We start from the raw sequence: 16,999 nt of genomic DNA on the forward strand, positions 1-16,999 counted from the left end.
TGATAAAACTGATCATTTAAATCAAGTGAGCTTGATTTTAAGGATCAGCAAAAAGTGCCTGAAATGCGGGTGCCCGGCGCCCATTTACACGCACCGATTATCGCTAAAACGATCGGCGATTAGCGAATTTTTAGCGATAATCGGCCAGTGTAAATGGGCCTTTAGACATTTTTTCCTTATGGAACTACAAGTATCAGTGTGCAGTAGTTGTTGTCTAACTGATCAAGAGCCTGCATGATCCAAGCAGTTCTTCATGGTCATAAGCGCATGCCAGGGTAGTCATGGTCAAACATATGCAAAGTCTTCTATTAATTGGTAGCAATTAGACAAATACTCACTCACTGTTTTATTGCCAAAGCTGAACTAGGTCTCTTTACAAATCACGTTGGTTTTTCTTGCTCTCAGTGAATGACGCCAAATCGACCCAATTGACTATAATGGGTCCATTTGGTTACCACTCACCTGTCCGGCATTTTACTGGATGAGAAAGTGCTGCACGCTTTCTTTTTCATATTTTGCGCTGGATCTGTGACAGAACCTCCAAACAGAGTTTCTAGCACAGGGGGGAAAGTGGCGTTGGTCTCTGTGCATATTTACAGTACCCTCCACCCTACTAGTCACAATCCTACAGTATTCCTTTGACAGGTTTGTTTTTACAAGAGGGGTGACTCAAGGACAGGCTGCTGAATATGCCAGGGAAAGCCGCAGACAGCCAGATACTTTCCCTGCAGGAGACGCTATAGAGGAAATTTAGGGCCCATTAGATGAATGTCTTGGATGGCTCCGCTCCAGCAAAATGAGAGCCGCTGATTCTTGTCCTGATGGGAACACCCCTCCAAGTATCCAGCTGTCTGCAGTTGTCATATCATCCTCATCCTTTTACCAACCAGGACTGTGAAACCCAACTTCAAAAGAACAAATGTGTGTTGCAAGTCCGAGCACTACTAATTATTAGGATTTAATGCAGCAAGTCCTGGACCAAACCTGTTCACGTTGAATCTACCAGATTTTATAAATGCCGTTCCAAATTAAAGTAGGTTTGGTAAAATGCACTTTAAAAGGAAAACCAGTAGTTGTGTTTTAATACTTGCAATCAAAACCATATCAGTGCTTACAAATGGTACACAGAGGCCTTCAACTACACCACTGCTAGCAGAAATAAATATGCAACATATACATGTTTGCCAGGTGCCGAGGCATCCATTGTAGAAATTACAAAAAATATACTTATTTACAGGTCTCAGCCTACATCGCTTTCTATTTGTACAAACAAGTCCATTTTAAATTAAGCAAATCCATGTTTATTTTACAGCATTTTACTACTTGTGAATATACACCATGTAGAGTCCTAAAATGCAGATGGCCTATAAAAAGAATTAAATAAAACTTGATGATGTAATCCTACAAACATAAAGGTTGGTCCTCGAGCTTTCGTTGTTGAGAACTGGAATTTTGCTAACAAATATGACAATTTGGAAAACTGCTTCCCCTAGAATAAGAAAACGTAAGCTGCGCCATTGCTAAAGTCTAGTAGCAGGATCCTGCTAGTTCAAGGATAACTGACTAAAAAAGCTTCATGTTGGGTTGGAAATAAAACGGTTAATTGGCAGTAACTGAATATATTCGATGTGGAATTGGTAACTTTTTTCTGTCGTAAATCAGCAATTACCAGAAACAATTGGTTCACGCATAAAACCAGACGTGAAGCGCACGATACATAAAGGACGAGTTTAAGGGACTTTAAAATCGGTTTCTCTAGAACTGAATTAGTTCCAGGATAGATAAATCTTCCAAAAATACATCCAGCTACAATCTGGTCCCTACAGAGACGCCGGGCTCCGTACTGTATCCATCCAGCTCAGTCTTTGGACAAGCTGCACAAACTTCCATGGCTGTAGCCGCCCCGTAACTCACTGCAGGCGTTTCTAGGATAGGAAGAATCATTTTGGCTTGGTCAGGTCCAAAACTGCCCTAATCTGGTAAAGGCGGAAGAAGGGGCAGGAAGAGAATACCTGGTAAAACCTATTATGTTTGATGAATAGCCAATTCCCAAAAAAGCATTTTCTCAAAACACCTGTGTTTTAGATAATGTTTGGTCAAAGGTTGGGTCTTCTGAACTTACCGTTAGCCGATTCCCATTTGTATCCCACTGGTTTTGGCTAGATCACTAGCATTGATATTATACTGGCACGGTGTCTGCACTTGCCTCATTTGACCCCAATCACTTCAGCTTTCCTTGACTGGATTCTTGCCAGCATGTATCAATAGCACATGCGCAAAATCTTCCTGCCCTGCCATCTTTGACCATGCTCATGGAGATAAGTTAAATACTCCCAGGAACACACGGTAGCCAGGGAGCTGTCCTATGTGACTGTTCTCAGGAGACAAGTGCAAAAATAAATGTCAACGTACCTGCATGAAATGATTCAGGGGTTCATAAAGAACATAGAGGGTTTAGGAAAATGCTGGGACGCTCACCATAGCACAACCAATCAGGTTTTAAAGCAGGATGTCCTGTAAATGCACATTTATCAGTACAAGCAGGATATGTCAGGAGTCTATAGACCATTTAGGCCACGGCAGACATTTAAGATGGAAGGACACTTTAAAAACTTTTTTAAAGAAAGTAATTTCTGATATATAGAGGTTAAAAAGCAGATTACCTGGAGCAGTTACAAAATAAAAGCAATTTAAGGGACTAGACCCTCATTTACATGGGGAAAGCTATGAAGGGTAACAAAACTGATCCTGTGCTAACCATCCTCTCTTAATCCTCCAGGTTCTGACTATATAACAGTATACAATAAGAACCAAGGGTTTAGTAATGTGTAACAGAGAACTGCTGACTGTGTTGCCATCCAATGAAGAAAACATCCCTAGTTTTTCCAGTATGGTCATCACTTCAAAGAACACTTCACCAGTAGTATTCTCAGGACGCCACTGGGCTAGGTGACTCGAATAGCACAAACAAGTAAAAACATTCTTCAACAAAAAGGATGGAAAGACAAGAGAAAGAAAAAAAAAAAAAGCTAAAAATCAGGTCCCAATTCACATAATACCCTGCCGACATTCTTGCTAGGGGCTGTGTAGGAATTTACAGGTATAACTCATTAGTAGGGTAGATGTGATCTTTGATCTATACTTCCTGAGTGAGGGCGTCTTTACATAGGGCCAAAGTTGGCTAAAAGAAGGGAAAAATCTCAAAATAAGGGGTGCCAAGTGAGGAATTGTTTAGTAGTTGCTCTTTTTGGCTTACTGAAATAGTGACTGACACGGAATGAGAATTCGCTTGCAAAAGAGGAACGACTGTCTGTTCACCGTGAATGGAGGTGAGCGCTAAGTAGGGATCTCCTGCGCTCGGCCTGCATTCACTCAATGACCATCACCCCTGTGAGAACGACTGTCAGGGTTAAGCACCCAACAGACATCTCCTATAAAGCCACTTCAAAGACACTAGATTGTTATTTGTACTACAGCAAATAATTGATAGTCACTGAGATGTAAATCAGCGACTGGAGCTGGAGAATTACTTTGGCCAGCGAACTGATTCATAATGCAAAGCAATTATTGACCGGTGAGAAAGGATCCAAACAGGTCCATAACTGATCCTACTAAATTAGAAACATGCAACTGAATTTAACACTAAATGTATCAAGCAGATGTACAAGTATATTCCAGTAACTGCTCTGTACTAATTACCATATACACATAATGAACTTCAGTATTGCGCAAAAGTTTGAGGCAGGGCCAGAAAAAAAAAATGCTGCGAAGTAAGCATTTAATAAAAATATATAGGTGTCCGATTGGATTCTTAAGGAGGTCAACCATCCCAAACATAAAGCTAATGGTCATTAAGGCTGGGATCACACAACCATATCGTTATATGCTGCCTAAAAGGCAAAGAGTTTTACTTGTGCAGGTCTGCGCATGTACAGCGTATCTTTAGTGCACCGGCTTTTTAAAAATTTTCCTTCTCATGTCTCTTAGCAACATGCGCTAAACAAAGAGCGCTGCAGATACACAAAGTAATCGCGTAGGAACTGCATTTCGAACGCACCAATAGAAAACAATAGGGCTCTTTAACGCATAATATGCGGCGAAATAGAGCATGCTGCAATTTGTTTTAAGTACACAAATATACGCAAGGGTAAGTGTAACAATTAAATGAAAGTACATTGATGCCATTTACTTTGTGTTAGTGCGTACATTGCACGCATAATAGGTAATGTAAATACGTTCATGTGAGCCCGGCCTAAGAACGAACTTCAGCGTAAAGTAGAACCAGGAGGAAGTGATGATATGGCCCCACAGAGCCCTGATCTCAATATCCAGTCTGTCTGGAATTACATGAAGAAACAGAAGGATTGGAGCGAGCAGACATCCAAAAAAGATGTGTGCTTAGATCTGCAAGAGGTCTTTTACAACCTCCTTGCAGAGTTCCTTCAAAAACCGTGTGCAAGTGTACCTAGCGGAACGGATGATTGGCTTGAGATTGGTCACAACAAATAGTGAGTTGATTTAGAGATTTCTTTTTTTTGGTCAGTCACTTTTTTGCCAAATAACACAATGCAAACTATTAGCACTTCTATGTTTGAAAGCATTCTTGCTTTGCAGTATTTTTTCTACACACAGCTGCCACAAACCTCTACACAGTACTTACTGCATTTAACCTGTTAAGTTAAAAACTACGCATCAGTTCTTATAAACCAGGTTTCTAAATGGGTGTTCAATTAGTGGACAACTCTCCTTCAATAGGGCTGCCTGTATTAAAATAAACTGAACAATACTTGGCACTTTGCTGCAGCCAATCACATTTCCAGACTCCTGGCATCATGGCGTCAGGATTGGAGCACTGGTGCCAGGAGGATGAGCGGTCACCTGATGTCCTATGACATGGTCTGTCAAACTACAGGACCACAGCAGGGCTGTAGCATTAGATTCCAGTGGAGGGGCAAGTATAGTTAGGCTTATTTCAATACAGGCAGCACCATCAAAGAGTGTGTAGGGGGGAGTTGTACAGTAACTGCACAACCCCTTTAACCAGGGTGCCAATTAAGGAGATCTGAGGGGTATATTCTGTTAATGTGGCATGACCTAAGCAATACAAATCATGGGATCACAGAAACCGCATGAATAATCTAGCGGATGATGCAGCTGTCCGTTTAGGCTTTTCTTCCGATGATCGTCCCTTCCTGTAGAATATTTTTTTTCTTTATCACCGAGAGTTCTCAGTTCTTCCATTTGGTTTTTTAAATGCTGAAAGGCTCCAATAAACTCATCAGAATGGCCGGTATTTATTCCTGGAAGATGTTCAGTAGCTGAGGCCAGACCAAAAGAAAAGAGTAGGTCTCATGATGCTGCCATGGCAGTGCCCCCACTAAGCTTAACCATCATCTGCTGGCAATCATGATACGAGCGCCTGTCGCCCACCTTCTCCAAGGTCCGAGCCGCTTCTGCCAACATTACTGCTCTCTGGCCAGGAGAAGATAAAAATGACAAGGGGAGGTGGCGGCACGCCAGAAGGATGGCTGTAGCCCTCTCCCTCTGTCCTGGTAAGGATTCCATATCACCTGGTAGAAAGGAAGAAATCAACACGCATTAGTGTTTTATGAAGACGGACAATACAATATGGAAGTTGGGCTATGTTCACACCTGCGTTCAGGGGTTCTGTCTTTCTGCTCCGTTCTGGGAGCAGGAAAGGGGAATCCCCACAGTGAATGGATCCGCCTTATGACGGAATCAAATGGCAGCAAACAAGTTTAATGGTGTCCCTTTCGTCTCCGGTCAGCATTTTACTGGATGAAGAAGTCCTTTACAAAAGGACTTTTTCTTCTAGCATTTTGTACCAGATCGGCGGTTCCTAACACAGATGTGAACATCGCCGTAAAGATAAGCAAACTGTTTTGCTCTCATCAGTCCATGGAATATAATAGGACAAATCCATTTACTGATCATACGTTACAGTCCTTCAGAAAATAGATCAAGTCCTAATGAGGACGGCAGCCTTAAACCAGAGCCCTTCTAAAACATGCTGTTATTTGCTAACACACTTGTACTAGAGTTGCAAGTTAAGTTGACTCAAGAACTAACTACGCTACATTTTGCTGCACAAAGATCAAAATGGAAATCCACCATTTCTCCATAACAGCTGTACCCATAAACACGACTTAATCTCACATGCAAAAAAACAAGATAATTCAAGTAGTCCCATCCAGCATGTTTAGATAAAACTCCATAAGTGTGTGCAAAAAAAGATAACTACCTGCTTTACTAGTATTTGGGGGGCGCTTCTGAAGGCTGTGCTGCAACAACTGGTGCGTACGGGTGGGACTTGCTCCAGCCATAAGACGAACTGTAGCCTCATGCAGGAACAACTAGGATTTAACACATTTAGTTTATTTAGCAAATTCAAAATTTGCAAGGTTCTCCTTCCTGATCAGCGCTATAACCGCGTATACCTTGCACTGTGCAGGTTTAAAGGCGAAAGCCAATCTGCGAAGACTGCTGAGGTCCCTTTGAAATCCTGTCAGCACAGATGTGGAAGCATGAATCGCTTCCCCTGATGCTTGGGTGGAACAGGTCTGTTTCTGCCATATTGAAGTTCGCATGGAGAGCAGGAGGTCACAAATCAGCAGCTGCACTACCTGAAAGGGTAGATATAGCAAAGAATCCTCATTACTTTTGCTACTACTTTCTTAAGAAGTAAATGACAAACTTAACACAACTGCTTGACAATCCCCATTGTTATGTGCCATTACTGCATACAGGCGTCAGAGGACAGTTCCCTATTGGGCCTAGCTCTGCAAAAACTGGAAAACCATTTGTGAACGCTCATCCCACTTTAGTAATGCTCTTATAGATGAATGGATGAGAATTCCTACACTTGTGTGTAGCAGAAATGGTTTCCAGAGTAGTGAAAGCTGTTACACCATCAGAAGGGACACCTACTCCATATTAATGCTGTGGTTTAAGGGGTGATGTAATGTTTGTGTCCTCATGGTTTCAGCCTTATTTTATATATAAAAACTTTACAGTTGGTTACATATTTTGAGCAACTTTCATACTTTACATTAATTAAGTGCAGGAGGGGGGGGGGGGGGGGACAAAAAAAAATAAAAAAGGACAAGAGATATTATTTTGACACAACTTTAAGATGATGATGAATCTGAAGCCTCCATACTGCACTGAAGAAACATTGCACAGACACCAGAGAGACATGCAATGCAACAACAATGCACCACGGTGACGCCAGTTAGATCTGACGTCTCACTCCTCTTCAGAAGTATTCACGTTTCTTCACAAAAAGGTTTGACACCTCACGCATAGAAAACTGTGCAAGTGAAGTGGCTGAGAATCACCTTGTTGAGATCATTATTGCAGGTGCTGTTCATATTCAGGCTATTCCACAAATAGGCGCTGGCTTTCTCACACTGAGTGAATGAATTCTGGGCACTGTCAGTCTTCCCCGACAAAGACATCTGCAAGGCTCTGCATGTGTGAACGACGGCCTTCACTAAGGGGTTCCTGAACAAACAAGAACAGTCACAGGAGGCATCACATGATTAAGAAACTCACTTACCATTACACACTGGGCCTTAACCTACTGCATTCTAGTTATGTGAACATGGTGCAAAAACGGATATCCATACCAAAGGAAGCCATTTGTTCATAGACGTTATTACTAGAAATGCTTACTCCGCATCCAGCAGCTTTGGCATCCTCTCCACATCCAGATAGTGGGACTTCACTACAGTATCATCCCCCTGCAACCAGCCAACAGCCGTGGAGGCTACAGAGTACCACCAGCGACAGATGGGATCAGTACCTGGAATTATAGGTTACACGCTCAGAACATTCACTTTTTTGATTTTTCTTATGCCACTGTATATAAGGAATATCAGACGCTTGCAATCTCATCCAGAAATACCAGATTTCTGTAGAAACTGCGTAGTAAATTAAATTGTAAAAATAATCGGTGTGGCGTTTATCAATGGAAGGAGCACTTTTACTTACTAGTAGAGGTCAACATGGAGGATGAACTTCCAATAGGGAGAAAGCTGACACCGCTTACTGAATCTGCACACACATTTAGAAGTTTCAGATACTCTTGCGCTTTAGAAAACTCACTGCAAAACGAAAAAAAAAATGTAGGCTTATTATTAACACATTCAAAAAAAACTTAAAAGGTCATTACAAAGAGCACTGAAGATAGTGAAGGTGGATTCTATTTTAATAATCTGTTATGACCATAAAGGGTTAAAGGGGTTATCAAAGTTTAAAAAAATAAATTAATTAAAAAAAAAAAAAAAAAGAATTCTGTTAAAGCAGTTGGGCATGCATCAAAACAACAACTGCTAGAGTAACTGCTACTACTACTAGTGTCATCCTGGGTCATCATGAGTGCCATGATGCCAGGAGGTTGGAACGGTGACACTGCGGCCTCTGATTTGCTGCAGTGGTCACCTGACTTACTGTATGCAGAGCTAGGAGCTAGTAACTCTAGTAGAGACGAGTAAAGTTTATTTAGTTTTTTCGACACAAGGCCAACAGTTTAAAAAAGTTTAAAAATAAATTTAAACTGACAACCCCTTTACATCAGTAGGTGCTTAGTTTCCTCTTTAGAGCTCATCAAGTTGAGAGCTGTTTACTGTGTCTAGCAGGTCAGGCACAGCGTACAGTTCATCTGGGAGCACTTGGTACCAACTACAGGCGTAGTAAAGGTTATTGATGGCGCATCGTGAGAACTATAAAGCACTAAAAAGCTGTAAATCAAGTTAGGTCATAATGTGTTCTATAGCATCATTTTTTATGAGCCAGTTGTAAGTGCTCTTGTTAAAAGTGCCCGTCTCAAGAAAGATGCTTTAAAGAGCAATTCTTAACTTAAAAAAAAAAAGATATCAGGCTATTCAGATGGTTTTTCATAAAGACTGAAGATCAACGTGAAAGAAAAAAAATGTATCAGTTCATGTCCTGTTCTCGTCCATTTACATGGATGAAAGTAGACCATGCAGTGTGGCAGCGGGGACATTGTACAGCACACACGGGGTCAGTCTGTTGTGCGGTTTTTTTTATATGCTTGTTTTGTAAAGGAGCAACTCACACATGTCCATGTGAATACAGAGCAACAGCTACATCAGGTCTTACAGGGGCTGTAGACGTTACATATTTGTTAGTTTTAGTTGAAAAAAAATGTATATAAAAAGTGGAGTAAGGTGCACATAATATTTAACACTATTTTGTTCTATCCGTTTGAGCATTAGAATACTATCTAGCATCTATAGAAATACTCAGTGTCTCATACCAGCCTTCTTCTTCCAGGGACATCTTATTAGCTTCTGGCTTTGCAAGAGCGTACAACGATTTCTCCAGCAAAGATTCGCAAAATGCCCGATGGATTTGAGCAATGGGGTCAGCTGTAGGAGGAGATGAACATTGTGTGGATTTAGAATGGCTCACTAATAAATTAGTAATTAGCTAATTTGAGAAAATTAAGTTTCCTACAAAGATAACAATCGGGTTATTTTCTGTTGTGTCAATATGCTACCAGGAAAAGGGGTAAATCTGTGGGCGCCCCTCATACCTGGGTTCCTTGAAGAGCTGTAAAGAGACTCTTTTGATGCAGTCTTCACGGTCCATTTAGAAGTGATGAAGAAGTGTTTCCCCAGAGGGTGCGTCAGCCACCGTAAGGTTTCTGGTAGACAATCTGTGTCACTGGAAGAGCTTCTATTTTGGGCACATCCCAGGAAATATGCCTAAAATGGGAAAGTTACATGATCTAGTATCCTTTTACTCTTTAATGAAAGTTAAAATAAATGTAACACATTTATGTCCAGCGGTCCTATTGAAGTGAATGGAGTAGAGGTGCACATGCATGTCCTCTGCTGCCCCACACTTCCAGAACTTTGGGATGCGCCAATGTTGCATTCCAGGCATCTGCTGTTGTGAGACAACCCCTTTAAAAATAACATGATTTAAGATATACCAATGATGGCTATAAAGAAAACTGTATGTATTTAATTTGCTCCATCAACATCACATAAGTTGTTAAAAGACACATATAGCCAAGCAACTTTGTTAAACAACGTTTATCAATTAATCATAAGACGTGCACTTCTGGATAGTGGCATCTCATAGGATCTCAACATGGAAATAATCAACCTGCCCGCTCAAAATCATGCTTGCAATATATGTTGTACACTCATTGTCAAAAAAAAAAATAATAATAATCCCTCCCCTAGAAGTTGTCGGATGGAATGAAACATGGTGATTGTAACATTGATATAAGTGATTACAATATCAGAGCAAAAGGATCATTCATTGTGGAAAACTGACCCCTTGTAGGGAGGCTCTAGTACCCTGTTGTATCGCTTCTAGCTTGGATACAAGGTGTGATACGGGCGGGCATGGAGGCTCTGGTACCCTGTTGTACCACTTCTAGCTTGGATACAAGATGTGATACGGGTAGGCATGGAAGCATCCACGTTCTATATGGTGTCCTGCGGCATATCGGTCCACATTTGCTGTAACCGAGACGCTAAATCATGCAAACTCATAGGCTGTGGAATTTCGTGTCTCAGATGGTCCCATACATGTTCTACTGGTGATAAATCTGGTAGCCACATAAGTGTGACAGTGTTGTGGGGACATTTCTGTGACACCCTTTTGTGCGGCCGAGCATTACCCACCCTGGAAGCCACCATGAGAGGAACACATGTGGCTGCAGGATGTCCTGAACAGGTTGCTGAGCTGTCATAGACCCACTACTAGGGGTGGCAGACTGTCATATGCGATGGCCCTCCAGACCATCATAGCAGCAGTGGCAGCAGTCAGGCAGGATTGAGGCGCTCACCCCAAGGTCTCCAGACATGAATGTGGCTGTCATCAGTACCCTGAATCAGTCACTGAAGACAACCCAGTTCCACTCCAGAGTAGTTCAATTTCATCGTTCACGACACCACTGCAAATGGAGGCAATGGTGGGTGTCAGGCAGTACATATAATGGGCGCTGTGAGACCAAAACATCTGTCAGATAAGTGCCTGGAAATGGTTCTAACAGACACAGGGGTGTAATGATGGCGCCACCTGTCTCTGGATGATGGGCAATAAAACAGTTGGAGCTGCTAGTGCTTGTCGGACGATCAGATGATCCTCTCTACTGGTAATCTGTTGGGGGCGTTCTGAGCCTGGTCGCCCTGTGTGCTCTCACACATTCACCGGTCCCAGCACCTCCTAACAGTCGGGTAAGAACGGCCCAGGTGGCGGGCAATTCGTCGCTAGGACCATCCAGCCCCTCTCAGACTCTGGTAACGGGGTGAAATCTCTTCTCTGCATCGTAGAGGGGTCTAGTGGTCAACAAACTCTACACAAGCGGAAGAAGAGGTCCCTACACACAAGGAACCTGTGAGAGCCTTTTATTTGCCAAGGGGGGAATCACTTTTAGGTCCTCAGGTGCTTGAGATGTAACTGCATGCTGAGTTTGGCAGCAAAACTACATTCCTTCTAGGGGCGGGATTTTATTTGGACAAAGAGTGTACATATGAACTGTGGCATTAAAACTGATGTTTGTTAGAACTTACAGTCAGGAAAGAGAATCTTCCCGAGAAGGTGATCTTCATCTGAACAGCTGTGGTCAGGTGGACTTCTGCTAATAATGTTGGCGAGATCTTGTCACCAGCACACTCCGCTAAATTTATGGCGCATAGTGAAAGATTTAATCCTGAACAACGCCAATTTGATGGCAGTTTTCCTAAAAACAAGATATGCATGTATCAATATGGAAGGGGAAAAGCCGTTACCCAAGGCAAAAGGAAATGAATTGAGTATCTGACATCCGTCTAATAGAGTACCTGTCAAATGCAGCTGGTGCAACTTATGATACACAAGGGCAGCATCACGAGCGCTGGTTGTGGCTTCATCCTGGAACTCCGCTTTCTTGCAGTGGCCTGGGGTACGTTTTAGTAACCAACGTACCAGACTGATTTTCTGAAGACTACAACGGATAATGTTCCAAGATAGGCTACAGGCGAGGTCGAACCGGGAAGCAGGTAGAGAGCGGCCCAATACACACAAGCAAGTCTGTAAATTTACTGCTGCGGCTCCAAAATCTCCCTATGTGTTAAAGAAAGCATAAGTAATTGTTTTAGAGGAACTCGACTGTCATCTCTGCGGTCCGCATTCAGACGATCATGGAAGGTCTTTTTTTTTTTTTTGCTGTAAGACCAGTGAGAGGATTTGATTAAATGCTATAGGATGTTGTAATGGTTATTATATTGAAGGAGTTCTAGACAGGCCTGGATATAATATTACAAGTTACATGGACTAGATTACTAGAGAGGTACTAGAGACAATTTCCTGTAATTAACAGCATATTCAGCATTGTTACTTGGAAGAAGAAAAAAAAAAAAACTAGAGGACAAAAGTGAATATATTTAACAAGAAAAGAGTAAAGATAACCAACTTACCCGAGCAAGATCCAAGTCTGCTTGTTTGCGGTGCCTCCAGAACTTTACAGAAGAACGCGAGTGTAACCGTGTCACTGGCTCTCCATGGATCAACAGCTTCGTGAAGACGCTAAGAACAATCACGCCATTTACCAGCCAAAGAATTAATGTAGGAATAAGCCAATCGAGCCAGCTCCCAGAAAGACCTGAATTACAATTACAGATGTGGATTTTCATTAATAATAAACAGCACACAATTCCAAGTCTTGTTCACAAAACTGTCAACATTACTCAAATTGTTCTGCAATGTATATTTATTATTTCCCCTAATTTAACAGAGCCACTAACTTACCCCTGTCCATCATTAGATGTAGCCCTCGGCTGCATTAGGTTGCTCAAACTCTCTACAGTATATCATTTTAAGGTAAGAGAGAACAAGCATACATTGCATTTCACAAGCCAGCTTAAAAGTCTGGTCTATGGTGAGCAGAAAAGAAAACTGAAACTCAAGACTCAAGTCTGCAGTCCATAGGAATAAAGCCCAATAAATAAAACAAAAATGCTAAAAGGCCCACTTAGACAATAATTATCGCTTAAAATCCGCTCAAAAGCCATCTTTAAAGTGATAATCGTGTCTAAACGTGCAACCATCGTGCATTATTCATTCATCGCTAACTTCTAGCAAGCTATGACCCTTATCAGCGTCGTACACAGAGTTCTCAGCGGGATACTGCTGATACTATTCTTTCAGCTGGCATACCGTTCGGAGCTCTCAGCGATAGCGCCGAGAATAAAGACCGAGCGCCGTCAGCGCTGCTGCTGTTCTCGGAGCTATCAGCTCTCGTTGTCTTCTACATACAACGGCCTCCTTCATTTACACACTAATAAACTCTCATTAGCTACTTAAGAGCTTATGCTAAGTGATCGGTCAAAACTGTCATTCAAACTGCCGTTTGAGCGATCATCTTTCCATGTAAATGGGCCTAAAGTCTTTTGTAGGTTCCGCCTTAGGCAGCATAGTACTCCGTTAGCCATGGTAAACTACTGCTAATTATTTGGTAAGATGTTCATGTTCTGAAGGTGATGCAACGTACCTGAAACTTCAATACCCAACATCGTTCTACTCGTCCCATGCTGCACTGTTCTGTCCGAAGGATGACCACTTTCTGAGTGCAGTAATGATGTTAGAGGGTTAAACGTCAAGCAAAGGAATGTCATAGCACAGAGAAGCATCCGTGATCGATCCATCATCCCAAGTCCTGTTGGAGAGTCAGGTTCATCCTTCACCTTCAAAACAAATAGGACTTGTGTAAGTTGACAGTGTCTGATGTAGGTCTGTGCTTTACGGATGATTTCATAAAGTCGTTAGCTGAATGTGCCATGCTTTGACAGCTTAAGTTGCTAAGGCTCTGTTCACATCTACATAGGGTGGGCAATTAATCAAATTAATCAAGCAAGGAGCTGCCAAACTCCTCTGCGGAACAGCGAGTCTAGCAGGCTCCTCACAGAAATGTGAACTACTGAGAAGCGGTGGTATACCTAAAGGGGTGGCAGACCAGGCATCCACTGTGTCCCTGCCAGCTTACTGGAGATTCCCAGCTTCCCAAACTGCAGCTACAGGCAGTAGAAGCAGCACCTCACAGGCTGCCACCACTACGCTCTCTACATGACCCGACTTCTCCATCTCTCCTGCACTCACAGTACAGAAAGGAGTCTGCTCACGCATAGAGCAAATTTGGTGCGGATTTTCCATAGTAGAAAGTCTGTGCCAAAATCAGTAGCAGTTTTCACCTTTAATTCAAAGGGTGAAATCTACTATAAATCCATGTCATGATCTGCACCAAAATCCACATGAAATGGAGCAGATTTTGACATCAATCTGCACCAAAAGCGGTTAGTATGAATGCACCCCAAGAGTGTATTCACACCAGGCAATAATGTCCTGCAAGGTCAAAAACCCCATCAAAAACCGCACACGCTTGATTATGAATTGTCTCGGGTTTGCAATGTGGTTATTTGCTGCGTGGTTCCTAAAAGTGACAAACAAGCAATCTGTATGTTTGTTTCTCTTGTGGCCAATAACCGTAAGTTGCGCACCCAGCAATCTGTGAAGTGAGGCGGGGTGTTCTGCAATAGAGAAATTTCCTCTTGTAAAAGAAACCCATTTCAATATACAGAGAAAATGAATATTTATATACATTTATTACCTACATGTCATCAGAACTGCCCCTTTTAAAAAGGGAGGATGATCACAAGTATAACCTAGGGACAGTTCTGATCATCAAAACATATCAGGTGAGCTTTGTGAAGGAAGGGTCTCTAGATAAGCCTCCCTGTGTAAAGGCTCGTTTACCCGACTGTTGGCCCATGTAAAAGGGCAATTAGTCAAGCTACTTATGCATTTTGTTGCACTGGCTTTGACAATAAAACGTGTATATACAGCTACTCGTATGTGTATGTAGATTATTATAGTCATATGCTAAGTGTAACATAGTGAATCTCCGCTTTAAAGGGGTATCTTCTGAAAGAGATGATGCGGTATATCACTGGAACGTGTCATGACTTTAAGACCCCCAAAGATTAACGGTGAAGGAACTGCAGCACTAAGTCAGCATTTTGGCTCTTTCATTCTCACAATCAAGCAGGGGTACAAGAAGTCAAACCCCATCAATCATCAAGTGACAGTAGATCCTAGTGATAACAGTTGGTGAAACTAAACCTGTATAGACACATGTAAGGCCACCTCACTCGGACATTAGCTTTTTTTTTTGCCTTCTTTCAACTGTGTCTTGTTGCAGAAAAGACCAGAGAACTCCTATAGATGACCTTCATGTAATTCAAGTCATCCACATACAGCATGCACTACACAGATTTCACCTTTTCATCATCCAGCAGAGGACTCCCCGGCTCAGAATCCACAGAATAAGGAGAGAAGACAGCAGGCGATCCCGAGTCTGATGCTGGCGGAGACATCATTAGGATGTTTTGGTTGAATTCATCCATCTTCATTTCCATGCTGGTGTCCACCAAGCTGCCCAAATCAATTCCCTTCAAATATTCTGTAAATTAACGATACTGCATCACAAAGAGCAAGACAAACAAGGGGAAACACAATATCTACTAGCAACGCTGTTAGGTGGAAATCTAAGATGAAATACATAAAAACAGAAGACTAAGGCTTCCTAAGCATGCATGATTTCGGGCTGTGAAACTCGGTCAGATATCACGCTTGTGAGCGTGCCATTTACTGGTGGATGGGAGGCGATTTTCATGTAAAACCGGCTCACATAGCATCTGTGGAATTCTGATCCTCATGTGCGATAGAGGATCAGAAGCACTTCCCATTGATTTCCATTGGAAACGTCGTATCTCGCTTGCATGCACATCACATCACACGGCTGAAAGCTGCGCTGGAGGACTGCAACCTCATTTGCTGGGCCAGTAGATATTCCTCCCAATCTCTCTCATATACATGGTCCATCAAGCTTACAGGTTTTCAAAAGCGAGGGAGAAAACCACTGCCAGCAGCTCACTTTCCTTGAGAACAAAAGGATTGGCCATATTTAAATTCAAGGCGCCCCCCCCCCCCCTTCCCCCCGTGTCAGTGTGCTGTCCAATTTAAACTGCACATTGGCATGTATTTTTGTCCGCGAAATGGACGGGAACAGGGAGCGTGCCACGGGTTATTTTCAGGCAGATTATAAATCCGTGTGAAGAAATGTCAATGTGCATAACCCAATAGACCTGTAATGGGGCCATGTGCTGTCCGTGGATTACCAGGGACAGCACACAGTCCCAAACATGTGCTGACGGTCTACATGTGCTATTACATGTGTTTCTCCCATGCAAACCACAGGCAGAGCTATACTGATCACAGCCAGAAACTGGACTTGTCAGTTCAATCACTATGTTAAGTCCATATGCCGGCCTCATTCTGTTCCGCCTGTGTTTTGCGAGAGAGACACGCTGCTTTGTAATAGCACCCTAAAAGTCTGCAGATTCTACTAACAGTTTAATTGTGAATAGATGCAGCCCAGTTTTACCTAGGCATCTCGTGTGCCGAATTCCAAGATGACCACTCTTTCATTCCTTATAATATACTGCAGTCACCGCCAAATGTGAAGCAAAATGGTCTGTGTGAAGACCGCTACATACGTGTTGGAATGATATCAGCAGTTTATTTCTAAGCAGTATGCGGTACTTGCAGTGTTATTTACAAGGTGGCGAGACCTGTACAGCTGCTGAATATAGTAGGCATTAAACATTCTGCAATACAGCTTACTGTTTTTTTGATTGGCTAGTTTAAGAGCCATATTTTCTTGACGAAGTTTCTGATTGGATTGTTGCAAGTACTTTATGTAGTCTATGGCTTTCTTCAGGACCCCCGACTTGTGCATCTGAAAAATAACACACTTATTTAAACACGTGCATTTATCAAATCCTGTGCATTTAGTAATGTTACTACCCTTGTGTATGCATGTTGTATTACCCGGGAATAACATTTAGAACTCAGATTCCAAACTTCAGTCCTCGCAGCCACCCAACAAGCCAGGTGTCAA

The 16,999-nt window shown here is 42.3% G+C and overlaps 1 protein-coding gene across 1 annotated transcript in view; it reads right to left on the bottom strand.

Annotated features, from left to right (window-relative positions):
- Positions 1-1,053: 1,053 nt before the first annotated feature.
- SREBF2 (sterol regulatory element binding transcription factor 2) overlaps positions 1,054-16,999 on the bottom strand; it is a 32,277-nt gene continuing 16,331 nt past the window's right edge. Inside the window, exons 6-19 of the mRNA XM_066596230.1 lie at positions 16,723-16,837; positions 15,318-15,499; positions 13,535-13,727; positions 12,462-12,646; positions 11,847-12,108; positions 11,577-11,746; positions 9,581-9,752; positions 9,302-9,413; positions 8,014-8,126; positions 7,696-7,825; positions 7,359-7,524; positions 6,459-6,644; positions 6,263-6,374; positions 1,054-5,570 (exon numbers count right to left, since the gene is read on the bottom strand). Of these exons, the coding sequence (XP_066452327.1) occupies positions 5,350-5,570; positions 6,263-6,374; positions 6,459-6,644; positions 7,359-7,524; positions 7,696-7,825; positions 8,014-8,126; positions 9,302-9,413; positions 9,581-9,752; positions 11,577-11,746; positions 11,847-12,108; positions 12,462-12,646; positions 13,535-13,727; positions 15,318-15,499; positions 16,723-16,837 (2,319 nt within the window). The 3' untranslated portion in view covers positions 1,054-5,349. The remainder of the gene's footprint in view (positions 5,571-6,262; positions 6,375-6,458; positions 6,645-7,358; positions 7,525-7,695; positions 7,826-8,013; positions 8,127-9,301; positions 9,414-9,580; positions 9,753-11,576; positions 11,747-11,846; positions 12,109-12,461; positions 12,647-13,534; positions 13,728-15,317; positions 15,500-16,722; positions 16,838-16,999) is intronic.

The sequence above is a fragment of the Eleutherodactylus coqui genome, chromosome 3, assembly GCF_035609145.1.
Source record: "Eleutherodactylus coqui strain aEleCoq1 chromosome 3, aEleCoq1.hap1, whole genome shotgun sequence".
NCBI lineage: Eukaryota > Metazoa > Chordata > Amphibia > Anura > Eleutherodactylidae > Eleutherodactylus > Eleutherodactylus coqui.